Here is a 17,212-nt window from a genome sequence, read left to right as displayed (position 1 = left end):
CGGCTTTTTCTGATGAAGGGTCTAGGCCCGAAACGTCAGCCTCTCTGCTCCTGTGATGCTGCTCGGCCGGCTGTGTTCATCCAGCCCTGCACCTTGTTGATAGGAGGGATTGATTGGTTTATTGTCATGTGGACTGAAGTACAGTGAACAGTTTTGTGTACAAGCAGTATAGGCAGATCATATTAAGCAAGGATGTACGGATCAAAATGACTCGGACAGAGGTACAGGTTACATTGCACAGGCCGTGTGCTACATGAGATCAGCATTAGCAAGATCAATCATTATATGGAGGCTAGAGAGCTCACTTATCAGTCTAATAATGGCCGGGAAGAAACTGTTCCTGAACCTGCTCATCCATGTGTTACTTGCTACTTACTTACAGCCAAAGACTTTTTCCTAGGGTGGAGGTAGCTATTACGAGGGTGCATAGTTTTAAAGTGAGTGGAGGTAGATATAGGGGAGATGTAAGAGGTAGGTTCTTTACTCAGAGAGTGGAAGGGGCGTGGAATGCATTGCCGGAGATGGTAGTGGAGTCGGCCTTGTTAGGGGCATTTAAGTGGCTATTAGATAGGCATATGGATGATAGTATAAGGTAGGGGTGGAGGTTAGATATACCTTAGGATTAGGGTAAAAGTTCAGCACAGTGTTGTGGGCCGAAGGGCCTGTGCTGTACTGTTCTATATGTTCAGGCTTCTGTATCTTGGGCCTGACGAAAGAAGTTGTAGGATATCATTACCAGGGTGTGATGGATCATTGACGTTGACAGCCTTTCCACAGCAGCCCACTGGAGAGGATGCAAAAGAGATTTACTAGGATTGTTGCCTAGGCTGGAGAGTTTCAGTAATGAAGACCGATTGGACAACTGGGGTTAACTTGCTTGGAGCAGAAGAGACTGAAAGGGGACGTGATTTCAGATTTATAAATTTCATGTGGGACATAGACAGGGTGGACAAGAAACTTTTTCCCCCTTGATGGAGGATCAGGAGCAGGAGCAAAGACTTAAGGCAAGGAGTGGGAGGTTTAGAGGAGATGTGACAATTTTTTTTCACCCCAGAGGCTGTGGGAATCTGGAACTCACTGCCCCCAAAGGATGGGGGAGGCAGAAAGTCAAAATACAGAAAAGAGATAGAGGGCTTGGCAATATGGTGCAACAAAAACAACCTCTCTCTCAACATCGGCAAAACAAAAGAACTGACCATCGACTTCAGAAAGAAAGGAGGAGAACATGCCCCCATCTACATCAATGGAACTGAGGTTGAGAGAGTGAAGGGCATCAAGTCCCTCAGAATGCCAATAATCAACGACATGTCCTGGACTTCCCACTTAGATGCAACGGTCAAGAAGGCACAACAACACCTCTTCCTCAGGTGGCTCAGGAAATTTGAGATGTCCATAAGATCTCTCTCCAACTTCTGCAGGTGCACCATTGAAAGCATACTGTCTTGGTGCATAATGGCCTGGTATAGCAACTGCTGTGCCCAGGACTGGAAGAAACTACAGAAGGTGGTGTGGACAGCCCAGACCATCACGGAAGCCAACCTTCCACCATTGGACTCTGTACACGGCTCACTGCTGCAGAAAGGCAGCTAACATCGTCAAAGACCCACCGCACCTGAGTAATGACCTCCTACAGCCTGTTCCATCAGGCAGAAGATACAGAAGCCTGAACACCTGCACAAGCAGGTTCAGGAACAGCTTCTTTCTGGCTGTTGAATGGACTCTTTTCTTTTCGTTTTTCTTTGTACATCCTTTGCTTGCTGCGATCTGCCTGTACCGCTCGTAAACAAAGTTTTCACTGTATTTTGGTACATGTGACAATAACTAAATCAGTGAGCCTCAAATTTAAATCACCTGGATGTTAGCCAGGGGTGTAATGGAGCTGAACCAGAAATGGAGTTTTGCCCTAAATCAACTAATACCTCAAACAATACTGCAACAAGCATGAGGGCCTAAATGCCACTCCTCTTCCCCCGTGGTTTGTGTGATCTGAATTTCAGTCTTTTCATAAAGTAGGTGCAGTGCAATCGGGGTTCACTGGAGGGTGCTGTTCAAGTGTGATTGCCTTTAAATTGTTTTAAATGTGGGATGGTGTTGGTGTGTTTGTGGAAATGGGATGGGGGGGTGGGTGGTATTTTGAGGTGGGGAAGGGGTAGTGGGAGGGCAGTGCTGGGAGTTGAGACCAAACCCAGTTCCCAAGGTGATACTCACCCTGATCATGTTGAGTGACACTTTTTTTTTTTTTTTTGCTGCTTTTAAAGAAACCAGGGCTCCTTGCCACATGATGCCAACACAAGATTTCAGAAACGCTCCCTTCGCCCACCTGCTGGTGGCCATGTTCGGAATGGGGTCTTGGGTTGCAGTGAACTCCTTGTGGGTTGAGCTTCCAGTGGTAACGAAGATTCTCCCTGAAGGTGAGTCCCAGAGGGTGAGAGGTACCAGATACTTTACTTTCTAATATCCCTAACGGTTGCTATGGATGTTCAGATTTAGAAGTTTCTTTATTGATTTTCCTGGTTGTCTAAATTAGTTTGTTTGTAAATTCATTCACGGGACAAGGGTGTTACTGGCCAGGCCAGCATTTGTTGCTCATTCCCAGAGAACAGTTAAGAGACAACCACATTGCTGAAGGTCTGGAGTTACATGTAGTCCAGACCAAGTAAGGACAGCAGTTTTCTTCCCTAATAGATACTAGTGAACCAGATGGGTTTTTCCAACAATCAACAATGATTTCATGATTATCATTTGACTCTTGATTCAATAAAATAAAATCTGGAATTCAAATTCCACCATCTGCCATGGTGATATTCAAACCGGGGTCCTCTGAACATTGAGTCTCGATTGATAGTCTAGCAATAATACCTCTAGGCCATTGCCAACCTTAAACAGACCCTGGGCAGTGTAGATGTGTGGGTAACGGCTTAAGATATACTACTGCAAACTTTGTTTTAACTCTAAACCAGCAAAAATTGTACACTTCAAATATGTTCACTGTATTATCACAATCTCCACAATGTCTGAATAGTCAGTTGAGAGTGCGAATGAGGTGGCTCTCTAAGTTTCCTCTTAATTTTTTTACTGAAGTGATTTTATGCTGTATACAATGTATGTTGTATTACATACCAATTACTCTGTGTTTTTACATTGATTATGTGGACCTTTTGATCAACCAGCACACACCCCATAGGTGTTGCTTAATAAATGGATTTGCTGTACTACTTGCACTAGTCCCACTTTCCTGCTTTCATTGGCAGGGGAACTGAGTTCAATAGTCACGAGGTTATGCTGCAGCTCTATAAAACCCTGGTTAGACCACACTTGGAATATTGCGTTCAGTTCTGGTCACCTCGTTATAGGAAAGATGTGGAAGCTTTAGAGGGTGCAGAGGAGATTTACCAGGATGCTGCCTGGAGTGGAGGGCAGGTCTTGTGAGGAAAGGTTGAGGGAGCTAGGGCTTTTTACATTGGAGCGAAGAAGGATCAGTGGTGACTTGATAGAGGTTTACAAGATGATGAGCGGCATAGATAGAGTGGATAGTCAAACTTTTTTTCCCAGGACGGAAATGACTGTTATGAGGGGGCATAATTTTAAGGTGATTGGAGAAAGAAATAGGGGAGATGTCAGAGGTAGGTTCTTCACGCAGAGAGTGGTGGACGTGTGGAATGCGCTGCCGGCCGTGGTAGTGGAGTCAGATACATTAAGGACATTCAAGCAACTCTTGGATCGGCACATGGATCATAGTAAAACGGAGGGTATGCAGGGTAGATTGATCTCACAGTAGGATACAGCATTGTGGTCCGAAGGGCCTGTGTTCTATGTTCTTCATTGCTGAAATGTTCCATCCCAGGCAACATCCTGGTGAATCTCTTCTGCACTCCCTCCAGTGCAACCACGTTCTTCCTACAGTGCGGTGACCAGAACTGCACGCAGTACTCCAGCTGCAGCCTCACCAAAGTCCTATATAGCTCCAACAAAAACTCCCCTGCTCTTATGATCTGTGTCTCAAGTGATAAAGGCCAGCATCCTGCCCGCCTATTGTTAAAAACCAGACCCGCCTCCCCCAAAGTATATCACAGGGTCTAAGTTAACCGTTTTATTTTAAAGCAAGTGTAAGGCGTTGTGTTCCAGATATGAGTCGCTTGGTCCATGACTAAGCTTTAATCAAAACACACTTTATTCTTGCAATGCATTTAAGATGCACCAAAACAAAGAATCAGCATAACCTTACTCTATTGATAAATGAACAAGCCAATATTATGTAAGCAATAATCCTCAACTGTTCCAATAAACAGAGCACCCCATAAATACCCTTTGCATTTGTTGCCAATGCACGAAACAATTATCTATTATTCTTGCGTGCTGTGTCTCTTCAGTCCAGTAGAAAGAAATACTGAAATAAATAATCTGTCCCTTCTGGTTTCTAAGAGGAAATCTCTCCAAGTCTTCAATCTGGCAACAGAAAGGACTCTAGCTGTCCACTGCAGCAGCTAACTACCAAAGAAACCAACTGAAAGTAAAACTAAAGTCATCTGGAACACAGACAGAAGTTGCTAGAAAAGCTCAGCAGGTCTGGCAGCATCTGTGTGAATAAAAAATCAGAACTGAGGAAGGGTCACTGGACCCGAAACATTAACTCTAACTCTGCTTTTTTTTCTTGACAGATGCTGCCAGGCCTGCTGAGCTTTTCCAGCAACTTCTATTTTTGTTCCTGATTTACAGCATCCACAGTTCTTTCGGTTTCCAAAGTCCTCTGGATCTGTGAGTCTGACCTCACCCACTCATGGTTCTTTTGTCTTGTTCTGGAAAAAAAACATCCAGGGAGAAACCCAAAAACTGCCTGCCAAGAGGAAACATCTCTGTACCACTGTGACAAACCCCTCTGCAAGAAAAACAGGACAGCACACAATTGTCTCACTATATACCCTATTAACCTGTCCTGCCATCTTCAGGGATCTGTGGACAAGCACTCCGAGATCCCTCTGAGCTTCTCTAGTGTCTTGTCATTCATGGAGTACTCCCTTGTTTCTTTTAAAGTGCGACACCTCACATTTTATCAGGGTTAAATTTATCAGGGACCAATCTGTTTGTATCCTCCTGTAACCTAACACCTTCAGCATTGTCAATCACCAGGCCAATCTTTGGGTCATTTGCAAATTTATCATTCTGCAGCCACCCCACCGCCCACACCCTTCCTTTCCAGCATTCCCATTCTCATCTAATCATTTAGGAATATCACAAACAATAAGAGATCCAGCATTTGTGGTACCAGACTATTCGGAAGGACAGACAGGGAGGTGGTGTAGCTCTGATATTCAAGGACGACATCAGGGCAGTGCTGAGATGATATAGGTTCTATGGAGAATGAGGTTGAATCCATTTGGGTGGAAATTAGAATTTCTAAGAGGAAAAAGTCACTGATAGGCGTAGGCTATAGGCCACCAAATAATAACATCACATTGGGGCGGGCAATAAACAAAAATAACTAATGTCTGTAAAAATGGTACGGCAATTATCATGGGGGATTTTAATCTACATGTAGATTGGTCGAACCAGCTTGGTCAGGGTAGCCTTGAGGAGGAGTTCACTGAGTGTATCCATGATAGTTTTCTTGAACAGTATGTAATGGAACCGACAAGGAAGCAAGCTATCCTCGATCTGGTCCTGTGTAATGAGACAGGAATAATTAATGACCTCATAGTTAGGGATCCTCTTGGAAGGAGTGATCACAGTATGGTTGAATTTAGAATACAGATGGAGAGTGTGAAGATAAATCCAATACCAGGGTCCTGTGCTTGAACAAGGGGAACTACAATAGAATGAGGGAGGACTTGGCTAAAGTAGACTGGAAACAAAGATTTTATGGTGGGACAGTTGACGAGCAGTGGAGGACTTTCAAAGCAATTTTTCAAAGTGCTCAGCAAAAGTATATTCCAATGAAAAGGAAGGACTGTAAGAAAAGGGGTAATCTGCCATGGGTGTCTAAAGAAATAAGGGAGGCTATGAAATTGAAGGAGAAGGCATACAAAGTGGCCAAAAACAGCATGAAACTAAAAGATTGGGAAAACTTTAAAGGTCAACAGAAAGCCACAAAAAGAGCTATAAAGAAAAGTAAGATAGAACATGAGAAAAAAACTTGCACAGAATATAAAGACAGATAGCAAAAGTTTCTATAAATATATAAAATGAAAGAGTTGGCCCTTTAGAGGATGAGAAGGGGAATTTAGTTATGGGATATGATGAAATGGCCGAGGCATTGAACAGGTATTTTATATCGGTCTTCACGTGGAGGACACTAATAACATGCCAGTAATTGACAAAGAGACGAAGGTAGGTGAGGACCTGGAAACGATCATAATTACGGAAGAGGTAGTGTTGGGCAAGCTAATGGAGCTAAGGATTGATAAGTCTCCTGGCCCTGATGGAATGCATCCCAGGGTACTAAAAGAGATGGCGGGAGAAATAGCAGGTGCACTGGCAGTAATTTTCCAAAATTTGCTGGACTCTGGGGCAGTCTCAGCAGATTGGAAAACAGCAAATGTGATGCCACTGTTTAAAAAGGGAAGTAGACAAAAGATGGAGAATTATAGACCGGTTAGCTTAACCTCTGTAGTGGGGAAGATGCTTGAGTCTATTATCAAGGAAGAAATAGCAAGGCATCTTGATAGAAATTGTTCCGTTGGGTAGATGCAGCATGGGTTCATGAAGGGCAGGTCATGCTTGACAAATCTTTTGGAATTCTATGAAGACATTACGAGCGAGGTGGATAATGGGGACCCAGTGGATGTGGTGTCCCTAGATTTCCAAAAGGCCTTCGACAAGGTGCTGCACAAGAGGCTCCTGCATAAGATAAGGATGCATGGCTTTAAGGGTAAAGTATTAGAATGGATAGAAGATTGGTTGACTAACAAGAAGCAAAGAGTGGGAATAAATGAGTGCTATTCTAGCTGGCAGTCAGTGACTAGTGGTTTGCCTCCGGGATCGGTGTTGGGACCGCAATTATTTACAATTTATATGGATGATTTGGAGTTGGGGACCATGTGTAGGGTGTCAAAGTTTGCAGATGACACTAAGATGAGTGGCAGAGCAAAGTGTGCAGAGGACTGAAACTTTGCAGAGGAACATGGATACATTGAGTGAGTGGGCAAAGGTGTGGCAGATGAAATACAATGTAAAGAAATGTGAAGTCGTACATTTTGGTAGGAGTAATAGTAAAAACCATTATTACTTGAATGGTTAAAAAGTTGCAGCATGCTGCTATGCAGAGGGACCTGGGTGTCCTTGTGCATGAATCACAGAAGCTAGGTCTGCAGGTACAAGTAATTAGGAAGGCAAATGGAATTTTGCCCTTCATTGCTAAAGGGATTGAGATTAAAAGCAGAGAGGTTATGTTGCAGCTGTACAAGGTGCTGGTGAGGCCACACCTGGAGTACTATGTGCAGTTTTGGTCTCCTTACTTGAGAAAGGATGTACTGGCACTGGAGGGGGTGCAAAGGAGGTTCATGAGGTTCACTAGGTTGATTCCGGAGTTGAGGGGGTTGGCTTATGAGGAGAGACTGAGTAGATTGGGATTATATTCATTGGAATTCAGAAGATTGAGGGGGGATCTTATAGAAACATATAAAATTATGAAGGGAATAGATAAGATAGAAGTAGAGAGGATGTTTCCACTGGCAGGTGAAGCTAGGACAAGAGGGCATAGCCTCAAGATTAGAGGGAGCAGATTTAGGACTGAATTGAGAAGGAACTTCTTCACCCAGAGGGTTGTTAATCTATGGAATTCCTTGCCCAGTGAAGTAGTTGACGCTACTTCAGTAAATGTTCTTAAAGATAAGGTAGATTTTTTTTTTTTTTTTGAACAATAAAGGAATTGAGGGATACGGTGAGAACACGGGTAAGTGGATCTGAGTCCATGAAAAGATCAGCCATGATCTTATTGAATGGCGGAGCAGGCTCGAAGGGCCGGACAGCCTACTCCTGCTCCTAGTTCTTATGTTCTTACGTACACCATTGCACACTGGGTTCCAGTCTCTCAAACAGCCTCTTACCACCACCTTCTGTCTCCTATCAGTAGGTTGATCTTGCTATGCAACATTTGCAAGTTGCCACCTGTGCCTCCTACTGTTAAGGTGCCTATACTTGGCTGTGAAATGCTTTTGGCGTCCTGACTTAGAGATAGGTGCTAGGAAATTCAAGATCCTTTAAATATCAAAAAAATAGAAGATAAGAGTGGGCCGTCTGACTGACTGCTTGAGTCTGCTCTGCCATTCAATATAATAATATATAGCTAATCATTTTGAGCTCAATATCCAAATCCCCCTTTCTTTGTGGTTTTTTTTTTTTTTTTTTTTTTTTGCTCCTACCACTTCCTTTTCTCCCCCATCCCTTGATCCCTTTTGCCTCGAGCTATATTTACCTCCCTCCTCTCAAACACTGGTTTTTGGCCTCAAACACTTCCTGCGTTAGAGAATTCCCCAGGCCTACCACTGTGAGTGAAAACATTTCTCCTACTGCCTTTGTTTTTCTAAAAGGTTGACCTTTGATTCTTAAACTATGACTCCGAGTTCTGGACCCCCAATTTATAATATTGTTCCGGTGTGATCCTATTAGAATTTTCTGAGATTCTCCCTTCATCTAAACTACAGTGACTGTAATCCTAACCAACTCGCTCAATCTCTCTTCAGACATCGTTCCTGCCATCCCAGGAATCGGTCTGGTAAAATGATAAAACTGGAGGAGATTCTCAATGTTCTTGAGCTTCTGTTTTGGGGCTGTATTAAATGACTTAATGATAATTTTCATGTAATCAGCACAGTTTCACATTTCTGACCACATGACATTTTCTTTGTGCATTTCCTGGAGTGGAAAGCCGAAGCTTTTTGTTTTGTGGACTGCATAGATACTGTTTGTTGTTCTGGCTGAGTAACTCCTTCCTGTATCTGATCAATAAGTTCACAGATAAATAACAAGGAGGACAACTTTAGATTACATGAGGGTATAGGTGGTCTGGATAAAAAGGTGAGGGAATATATGATAAACAATAGGACCCTGGGAAGCACTAAGAATCAGAGGCACCTTGAATGTGTATGTATGCCGGTCCCTTAAGTGTAGATAAAGTGGTTAAGAAGACATGTACATTACCTCCCTTTGCCAGCTGAGGCAAGGACGTAATGCTGGATGTGTATTAAAAATATTGGTTAGGCCACAGCCAGAGCATTCTGCTGCTCTAATCTAGGGATATGATTGCACTGGAAAGGATGCAGAGGAGATTTACCAGGATGTTTTGCCTGGGCTGGAGAGTATTAGTTATGAAGAGAGATTGGGTAGCCTGTAGTTGTTCTCTCTTTAGAGCAGAGGGGACATGATTGAGATGCATAAGACTGAGGGGTGTAGACAGGAAAAAGCTTTTTCCCTTGGAGGTGATCAATGACCAGGGGGCATAGATTTACTGTTAGGGGCAGAAGGTTTAGAGGGAATGTGAGGAAATAATTTTGAGTTCTGAAAATCTGGCATTCGCTGCCTGTCAGGGTGGTACAGGCAGAAACCCTCATTACATTGAAGTATTTCAATGTGCACTTGCAATGCCAAGGCATATGAGGCTATGAACCAAATGTTGGAAAATGGGATTAGAATTTTTCTGTTTTTTTTTTTTGACCAGCATGCATTCAAGACTGTAGACCTCTGTGACTATATCCACTGATGTTAGTCCAGTTCTATTTATCTCTAAATTGCAGAGCACTGAAAGAAACAATTTGACCGGTCGTGCTTGTGCAGTCTCGTGTTGCACAGCCAGTTCTCAAGATCTATGTGGACAAAAAGACCTGAACTGATCCTAGGATAATGTTTCCTTGTGGAACAGGAAAATGGTTACTGGGTGACTGTGTTGTTTTTGATTTCTTTTAACAATTGTTGGTAATAGATGAAATTGGAGGCAGTGTGAGTTGTAAATTCTGGCCGCCACTAGGGGGCATAGGTTTATGGTGGGAGGGGAAAAGTTTTTTAAAGCAGATTTGCAAGACTTTTATTTGACACACCGGATGCCAGCTACCTGGAATATGCCACCATGGGAGGTAGAGCAGATATGATAGTAACGTTTAAGAGGCATTTAGACAGAGACATGAACAGGGAGGGACTAGAAGCATTCAGACTGTGTGCAGGTAGGTGGGCTTAGTTTAGACACTTCAGTACTATCCATGATGCTCAAGTGGTCAGCACAAACACAATGGGCCAAAGGGCCTTTTCCTGTGCTGTATTGCTTTATATTCTATGTAATCTAACTGGGTTTTAGTTGGAGACTATTTCAACTTTGGTAACATTTTAACTGGGAGTACCTTTTTAGGGTGAAAGGATCGGACTGGGTGGAATTTTTAAAGTGGGTCTAGGAGAGCTTTTTGTGCCAGTATGCAGATAGTTGTTCTCGATGGGGCTGTGTTAGGGAATGAAACCGGTCAAGTGTTTAAAGTGTCAGTGGGTGGGCATTTTGCAGATGGTGACCATAACTCCATACATTTCAAAGCCCTTGTGGAAAGGGATAAGAGTAATGCTGAAGTGAAGTATCTAAACTGGGGAGGGCCAATTTCAATATCGTCAGACAGGATCTGGCAAACATAGACTGGGAGCAGCTACTTGCAGGTAAGTCTACGTTTGGACAATTGGGAATGTTTTAAAGATAGTGTTCCTCAACAGCACGGCAGCAAGTCCAGGGATGCCAAGAGTTTGATTTTTAAAAAAACAAAGGAAGTGTATATCTGGTACAGTGTATTAAAAACAGGCGAGGCCCTTCAAAAGGAAAGAGAGGTTGTCTCCTTTTTTGTTTTGGAAAAAAGAAGAGAAATTGGCAAGTAAAGTTTTGCCACAATATATTTGACAGAATTAAGGAAAACCCCCAAAGCATTTTGTAGGTATATTAAGAATGAGTATTACGAGGGAAAGAGTGGGGCCCATAGGAGACCAAAGAGGCAATCTGTGTGTGGGGACCTATTGGATGTAGGTGAGATATGACCAGGAGGGTGCTATGCTGTTCTGTGTTGCCTGGGATGAAAAGTCTTTGAGAGGAGACTGGGTTTGTTTTTGCTAGAGCAGAGGGGGCTGACAGGGGAACTGATTCGAGGTGTACAAAATTTAAGAGGCATAAACAGTAGATCATGAGAATCTCTTTTTCTCCCCCCGCCCCCCCCCCATTGAAGATGTATTTAAGATCAGAGGACAGAGGTTTAAGGTGAAGAGGAAGTGGAGATCTGAGGGGGGAAAAAATCTTTCATGTGGGATGGTAGAAATGTAGAATGTGTTGCCTGAGAGGGTATGGAGGCAGATACACTCACTACATTTTAAGCACCTAGGTGAGTAATTTAAAATGCCGGGGCATAGTAGGCTATGGGATTAGTGTTTGTTGATTAACAGATGTTTTGGGCCGCAGGACCTGTTTCTGACCTATCTTTGTTTTATTTCTTTGTTCCCTAGCATGGAATCTGCCGGCCTATTTGACAGTACTGATTGCCTTTTCAAATGTTGGCCCCTTATTGGTCACCCTTGCTCACAGGTTCTCCCCGGGCCTGCTGAATGAACGTTATCTTATCCACTCCATCCAAGCACTGGGTGTGATCTCCTCCGTTGCCTTAGCACTCACCTGGGATCGGACTGTGTTGGTTGGCAGAAAGCAGCACAGTGTGGCCTTCTTGACCCTGGCCTTCGCCTTAGCCTTGGTCTGCTGCACTTCCAATGTCACCTTCCTGCCCTTCATGTTCCGCCTCTCATCCAAGTACATCAGGACCTTCTTTGTAGGCCAGGGCTTCAGTGCTCTCTTCCCATGTGTGGCAGCCCTAGTGCAGGGTGTGGGCCAGTTGGAGTGTCGTAACAGCTCAGCTGCCAATGGCTCCCAATCCCTCCAGCCACACTACCTTAAGGAGAACTTCACAGCTAGTACCTTCTTCTGGCTTTTAGTGGGGCTAATGTCTATCTCCCTGTTGGCCTTTGCTGGACTGGCCCGAAAAAGCAACAACAAGCAGCCCACTACCCACGTCAACAAGGAATCGTGCCAACTGACCACGGAGAGTCAGCCAGCCCCCAAAACACCAGCTCCGTTCTGCACGGCCCGTAACGTCTACCTGCTCATCTTGCTGGCCGTCTCCAATGCTCTGACCAATGGGGTGCTGCCATCAATCCAGACCTACTCCTGCCTGCCCTATGGGAGCACCACCTTTCACCTGGCAGTGGTGCTTGGGAATCTCGCCAATCCATTGGCCTGCTTCGTTGCCATGTTTGCACTCGCAAGGTGAGATCATTTTAAACTACTATAGTATCTGCTTTCTGCATGCTGCATTTTTAATGTCATTATAGTCTCTTTGTGTATTCTTAAGTGCTTTTGCCTCCGTTATCAATCATCCTGCAACTTGTCCTATCACAGCATTCATGATGCTGAAAATCTCTTACATCTCCGGTGTTCTTTGACCAAGGAAGAATAGCCTCCTCGCCACATTCTCTCATTATAGAATCATACAGTATGGAAGTAGCCTTTCAATTCATCCGCGTACATACTAGTAAAGCTACACTAAACCTGCACTAGTTCCACTTTCCAGTACTCTGCCTGTAGCCTGATGACATTTCAGTGCTCATCAAAGTACCTTTTTTGTTTCCTTTTAAAAAGGTTGATATTTCCTGCCTCAGTTACCCTCCTACGCAGTGTTCCTGACCCCCACCACCCTCTAAGTGAAAATATTTTCCTCCAGACCACGTTTGGAGGATTGTTCAGTTCTGGGCAACTTATTAAAGATCCTTATTTAAACGCCTGGAGAGACTTCAAAAGAGATTTACTAGAATGATACTGGGAATGAAGAATTTTAGATACAAGGGAAAAATAGAGATTGGGCTTGGAGCAGAGAACAAAGAACAAAGAACCAAACAAAATTACAGCACAGGAAGAGGCCCTTCGGCCCTCAAGCCTGCGCTGATCCAGATCCTCTATCTAAACCTGTCACCTATTTTCCAAGGATCTGTATCCCTATGCTCCCTGCCCGTTCACGTACCTGTCTAGATACATCTTAAATGACGCTATCGTGCCCGCCTCTACCACTCCACTGGCAACGTGTTCCAGGCACCCACCACCCTCTGTGGAAAGAACTTTCCACGCATATCTCCCTTAAACTTTACGCCTGTCACCTTGAAATTGTGACCCCCTAGTAATTGAGTCCCCCACTCTTGAGGGGGCAGGGGGAGCTCTTGCTATCCACCCTGTCTATACCTCTCGTGATTTTGTAGACCTCAATCAGGTCCCCCCTCAACCTCTGTCTTTCTAATGTAAATAATCCTAATCTACTCCACCTCTCTTCATAGCTAGCGCCCCCCATACTAGGCAACATCCTGGTGAACCTCCTCTGCACCCTCTCCAAAGTATCCACATCCTTTTGGTAATGTGGCAACCAGAACTGTATGCAGTATTCCAAATGTGGCCGAACCAAAGTCCTATACGACTGTAACATGACCTGCCAACTCTTGTACTCAATACCCTGTCCGATGAATGAAAGCATGTCGTATGCCTTCTTGACCACTCTATCCACCTGGGTTGCCACCTTCAGGGTACAATGGACCTGAACACCCAGAACTGAGGTGACCTTTATTGAGGTGTTCAAAATTATGAACAATTTTGACAGGGTGTGTTTCCACTAGTTGGTACATCAGTAACTAGGGATAACAATTTCAAGATTGTCAGCAAGAGAGCTAGGATTGAAATGAGGAGAAACTTCTTTACTCGGGGTTGTTAGGACTTGGAATGCACTGCCTGGGAGGGCAGATTTCATAACCGGTTTCTAAAGAGAACTGGATATGTATTTGAAAGGGATGAATTTAGAGGGCTGTGGAGAAAGTTCCATTCTCCAGCCCTACCTGGGTAGCTGTTTTGGGAGCCATTACAGACATGATGGGGAAGCAATGGCCTAGTGGTGTTATCGCTGGACTGTTAATCTGGAGACTCAACATTCTGGGGACCCGGGTTTGAATCCTGCCACAGCAGATGGTGGAATTTGAATTCAGTAAGATATCTGGAATTAACAGTCTAATGATAACCATGAATTCATTGTCAATTGTCAGAAAAACCCCATCTGGTTCACTAATGTCCTCTTTTAGGGAAGGAAACTGCCATCCTTACCTGGTCTGGCCTACTTGTGACTCCAGACCCACAGCAATGTGGTTGACTCTTCACTGCCCTCTGGGCAATTAGGGATGGGCAATAAATGCTGCCTGGTCAGCGATGCCCTCATCCTGTGAATGAATAAAGGGGGGGAAAGGTCCTTCCTACAATATGGGGACCAGAACTGCGCACACTACTCCAAATGTTGCCTAACCAAAGTTTTCTCTACAGCTCGGACATAACCTCCCTGCTCTTTTTATAACCTTTTATACGCCTCTAACTACCCATAACCTTGGTTCATTCCTGTTAGAATTCTGATAAATACTGGCAACATTCTCCAGTTTACTGCAGCTCAGAACCTGTTCCCTTTAATTGTCCTTAACTTGCTCACCTAGCTCTATCTCTTTCACCCGTACTCCCCATGTCCCTGCTCTTTCCTTTTATTGCTGGTCAGGCATAAACTGATTGGGCCAAATGATGTGTTTCTAGTGTGAAGCTTTTGTGCTCTGTCTCTCTCATGCGCTTTTTTTTGAAAATACTGTTGCTTAGCCTGGTCAGTGCTACAGCAGAATATCACCTTCAATCTGTTCTTCATGCTGTTTGATTTTGTGCAGGTCCAGTATTGGACTTGGTGTCCTGGCATTTCTAGGGTTACTGTGTGGAGTCTACATTTTGACGTTGGCAGCATTCAGTCCATGTCCCCCGCTGCTTGGGAACTCGATGGGTGTTGTTTTAGTGGTGAGTATAGTGAAGGAAAATGACTAAACTCTGGGATCCCATTCACGCTATTGCTTAAACCACTAGCAGGATCCATGGAGATGCATGGCAGTGTTTTACTGCATAAGAACAGGCAACTGATCTCTATCTATTGCTCAACCTCCCATCCCTCCTTATCGAACTTTTTAACATGCCATTTTATTCTTTTTCTTTCATCTTTATATATTTTGAGGGAAAGCTCAATTAAACACATCTAGTTAATTAAAATAAAATGAAGGCTGGTTGACTGAGAGCTGAAACAGAGTGCTGGAGAAACTCCGGTCTGGCAGCATCTATGGAGAGAGAAACAATTTGCGTCTCGAGTGCAGTGAGCTGCTTACAGAACATCTGTTCACTTATTGTGGTGGTAATGCCACTGGATACACAATCCAAAAGGTCCAGGATCATGATCCAGGGTGTGGGTTCAAATCTCACTACTTGGGAGTTTTTATTCCGTTCACGAACCTGGAATGTATAACTAGTCTCAGTGATGGTGACCGTGACTACAACCGTGGATTGTCATCAAAACCCCTCATTTCCTGGAGGGAAGGACATTTACCATCCTTACCCAGTCTGCCCTGCACGTGACTCCAGACCCACAGCAATGTGGTTGAATCATAACCATCCTCTGAAATGGCCCAGCAAGTCCCTCGTTCTGAGGGCAGTTGGAAATGGGCAACAAATGCTGTCTGTCAGTGATGCTAACAATGCATGAAACGAAAAATTTACCACTCTTGGAAGTTTCTCCTGAATTTGAAACTGGCTTTGTTACTCACCTATTTATTGTCCCTAGGTCTAGTCTCTAAGGAGAAGCATATGTCTGTCTAACCATAATGTTGGAATGTCTGAGGAAATTAGCAACCAGCTTTACAGCCAGTGAAATGCTTTCAAAGTATGCTCCCAGGAAGTGCAGCAGCTAAGTTGCACAATGAGATAAATGGCTAGTTTGTGATATCAGCTGAGGGATCCATATTGGTCAATGTGCCAAGAGGATCAGATTTTGGGGGCATGTTGGTGTAATTGACATGTGGCTGTGATACTCCCCAATTTGCCATCTTTGTGGTTCTTTTCCAGGTGATTGCATGGATGCTGTTTACCGGCTTGTTCTCCTACCTGAAAGTGGTGATTGGCAGCATCCTCCATGAGGCAGGTCACCTCGCCCTGGTCTGGTGCGGAGCATCCATTCAGGTCGGCTCACTGATCGGTGCCTTGGTCATGTTCCCATTGGTTAGTGTCTACCAGCTCTTCACATCGGGGCAGGCGTGTGTGGATACCTGTGGGCAGTGACTGGCAGAGAAGACATCTTATCAGACTGAACCCAGAGGAAGCCTCCAAACCACAGCAAAGACTAATTGCACAGGCAAAGGAGCCTAGAGTGTATTGTGCTTGACAATGGATAACACAAGGATTTTAAACCCTGCTAGAAGGTGCTCTATCTCTTTGCAATTGGGCCTGGATTTCTCCTTCACCCATTCCATATCCCTCCCACTTAAATTTCATCTCCCAACACTCCTTTTATCCCTTTTTGGTCTGTATTCAGCACTGTTTTTATTTTATTCCAACCCTCTCTTTTCCCCAATCCACCTATGGGTTAATCGTCATTTTAAAAATTGAAGACTGTGATTGACTCTGACTCTGTATTGAGGCAGCACGGACTGGGGAATACTGGCTCTCCTATAAAAGGAGCTAGTCAGTATTTTAAATGCACAGCTGGGGATTGTTATCACTTTCTTTTGTTCTTCACTTCTCCATGCAAATGGTGAGGAATAAACAGCTATTTATGCTGCTGGAGTTGTGATTTTAAAGAAGAAACTGCAACAAAGTACAGGTTCCTCACGAGAATGCTGCAGTACAAAAAAGCATCAGTGTTGAAGCCTTGCTATTCTGTAAGCTAGCAGCTCCTCAGCTGGGCTTCATTTGCCCAGGACAGGCATTCCCGTTCCTGCTCCTGCCCACAGTTGGGTTCACTTTTTTCATGCTCCCTCTTCCATCTACATATGTGGACTTGGTGAGGGAAAATTGCAGCGTCCTGTGTAATGCACTCCACAGTTCATTAATTTCTTCAGAAACCTGGAAGCAGAAGCAACTGTATCTTGATGTGTTAGTATTGTCGGGCGAATTAAGGGGGTGGTTTAAAGGATAGGGTAAAGAAACAATAACTTAAAGTTTTCTTGTTCCTGAAGATTGTGTGGACCTTTTTCTTCTTTTAAATTTTAAAAGAAAAATAAATACATTTATTTCTCAATTCAAATCCCTATTTTTGGCTTCAGTATGTCCATTGAGTGTTTGAACATTTCATGTCTCCAGCTGGTTGCTGAAGTGACCTGGGTTCTTGATTCT

General features: G+C 44.0%; 1 protein-coding gene across 1 annotated transcript; it reads left to right on the top strand.

Annotated features, from left to right (window-relative positions):
- The first annotated feature begins 2,259 nt into the window (after positions 1 to 2,259).
- On the top strand, positions 2,260 to 17,123 carry slc52a2 (solute carrier family 52 member 2). Its single transcript, XM_048615907.1, has 4 exons — positions 2,260 to 2,411; positions 11,455 to 12,265; positions 14,731 to 14,854; positions 15,947 to 17,123. Exons 1-4 carry the CDS (start codon positions 2,279 to 2,281, stop codon positions 16,157 to 16,159), a joined length of 1,281 nt encoding a protein of 426 aa, XP_048471864.1. The 5' UTR covers positions 2,260 to 2,278; the 3' UTR covers positions 16,160 to 17,123.
- The last annotated feature ends 89 nt before the right edge of the window (positions 17,124 to 17,212 follow it).

Source organism: Rhincodon typus, chromosome 2 (genome assembly GCF_021869965.1).
Source record: "Rhincodon typus isolate 14 chromosome 2, sRhiTyp1.1, whole genome shotgun sequence".
Lineage (NCBI taxonomy): Eukaryota > Metazoa > Chordata > Chondrichthyes > Orectolobiformes > Rhincodontidae > Rhincodon > Rhincodon typus.
Note: the sequence above shows the minus strand (reverse complement) of the source record. Positions and strands in the feature narration are given on the sequence as shown.

What these genes read in the sequence shown, in the direction of transcription:
- slc52a2 (XM_048615907.1), top strand. Translation starts at nt 2,279, where the DNA reads ATGATGCCAACACAAGATTTCAGAAACGCTCCCTTCGCCCACCTGCTG. An exon ending in AACGAAGATTCTCCCTGAAG is followed by an intron (nt 2,412 to 11,454) that starts GTGAGTCCCAGA and finishes TTTGTTCCCTAG; the next exon opens with CATGGAATCTGCCGGCCTAT. An exon ending in GCCATGTTTGCACTCGCAAG is followed by an intron (nt 12,266 to 14,730) that starts GTGAGATCATTT and finishes GATTTTGTGCAG; the next exon opens with GTCCAGTATTGGACTTGGTG.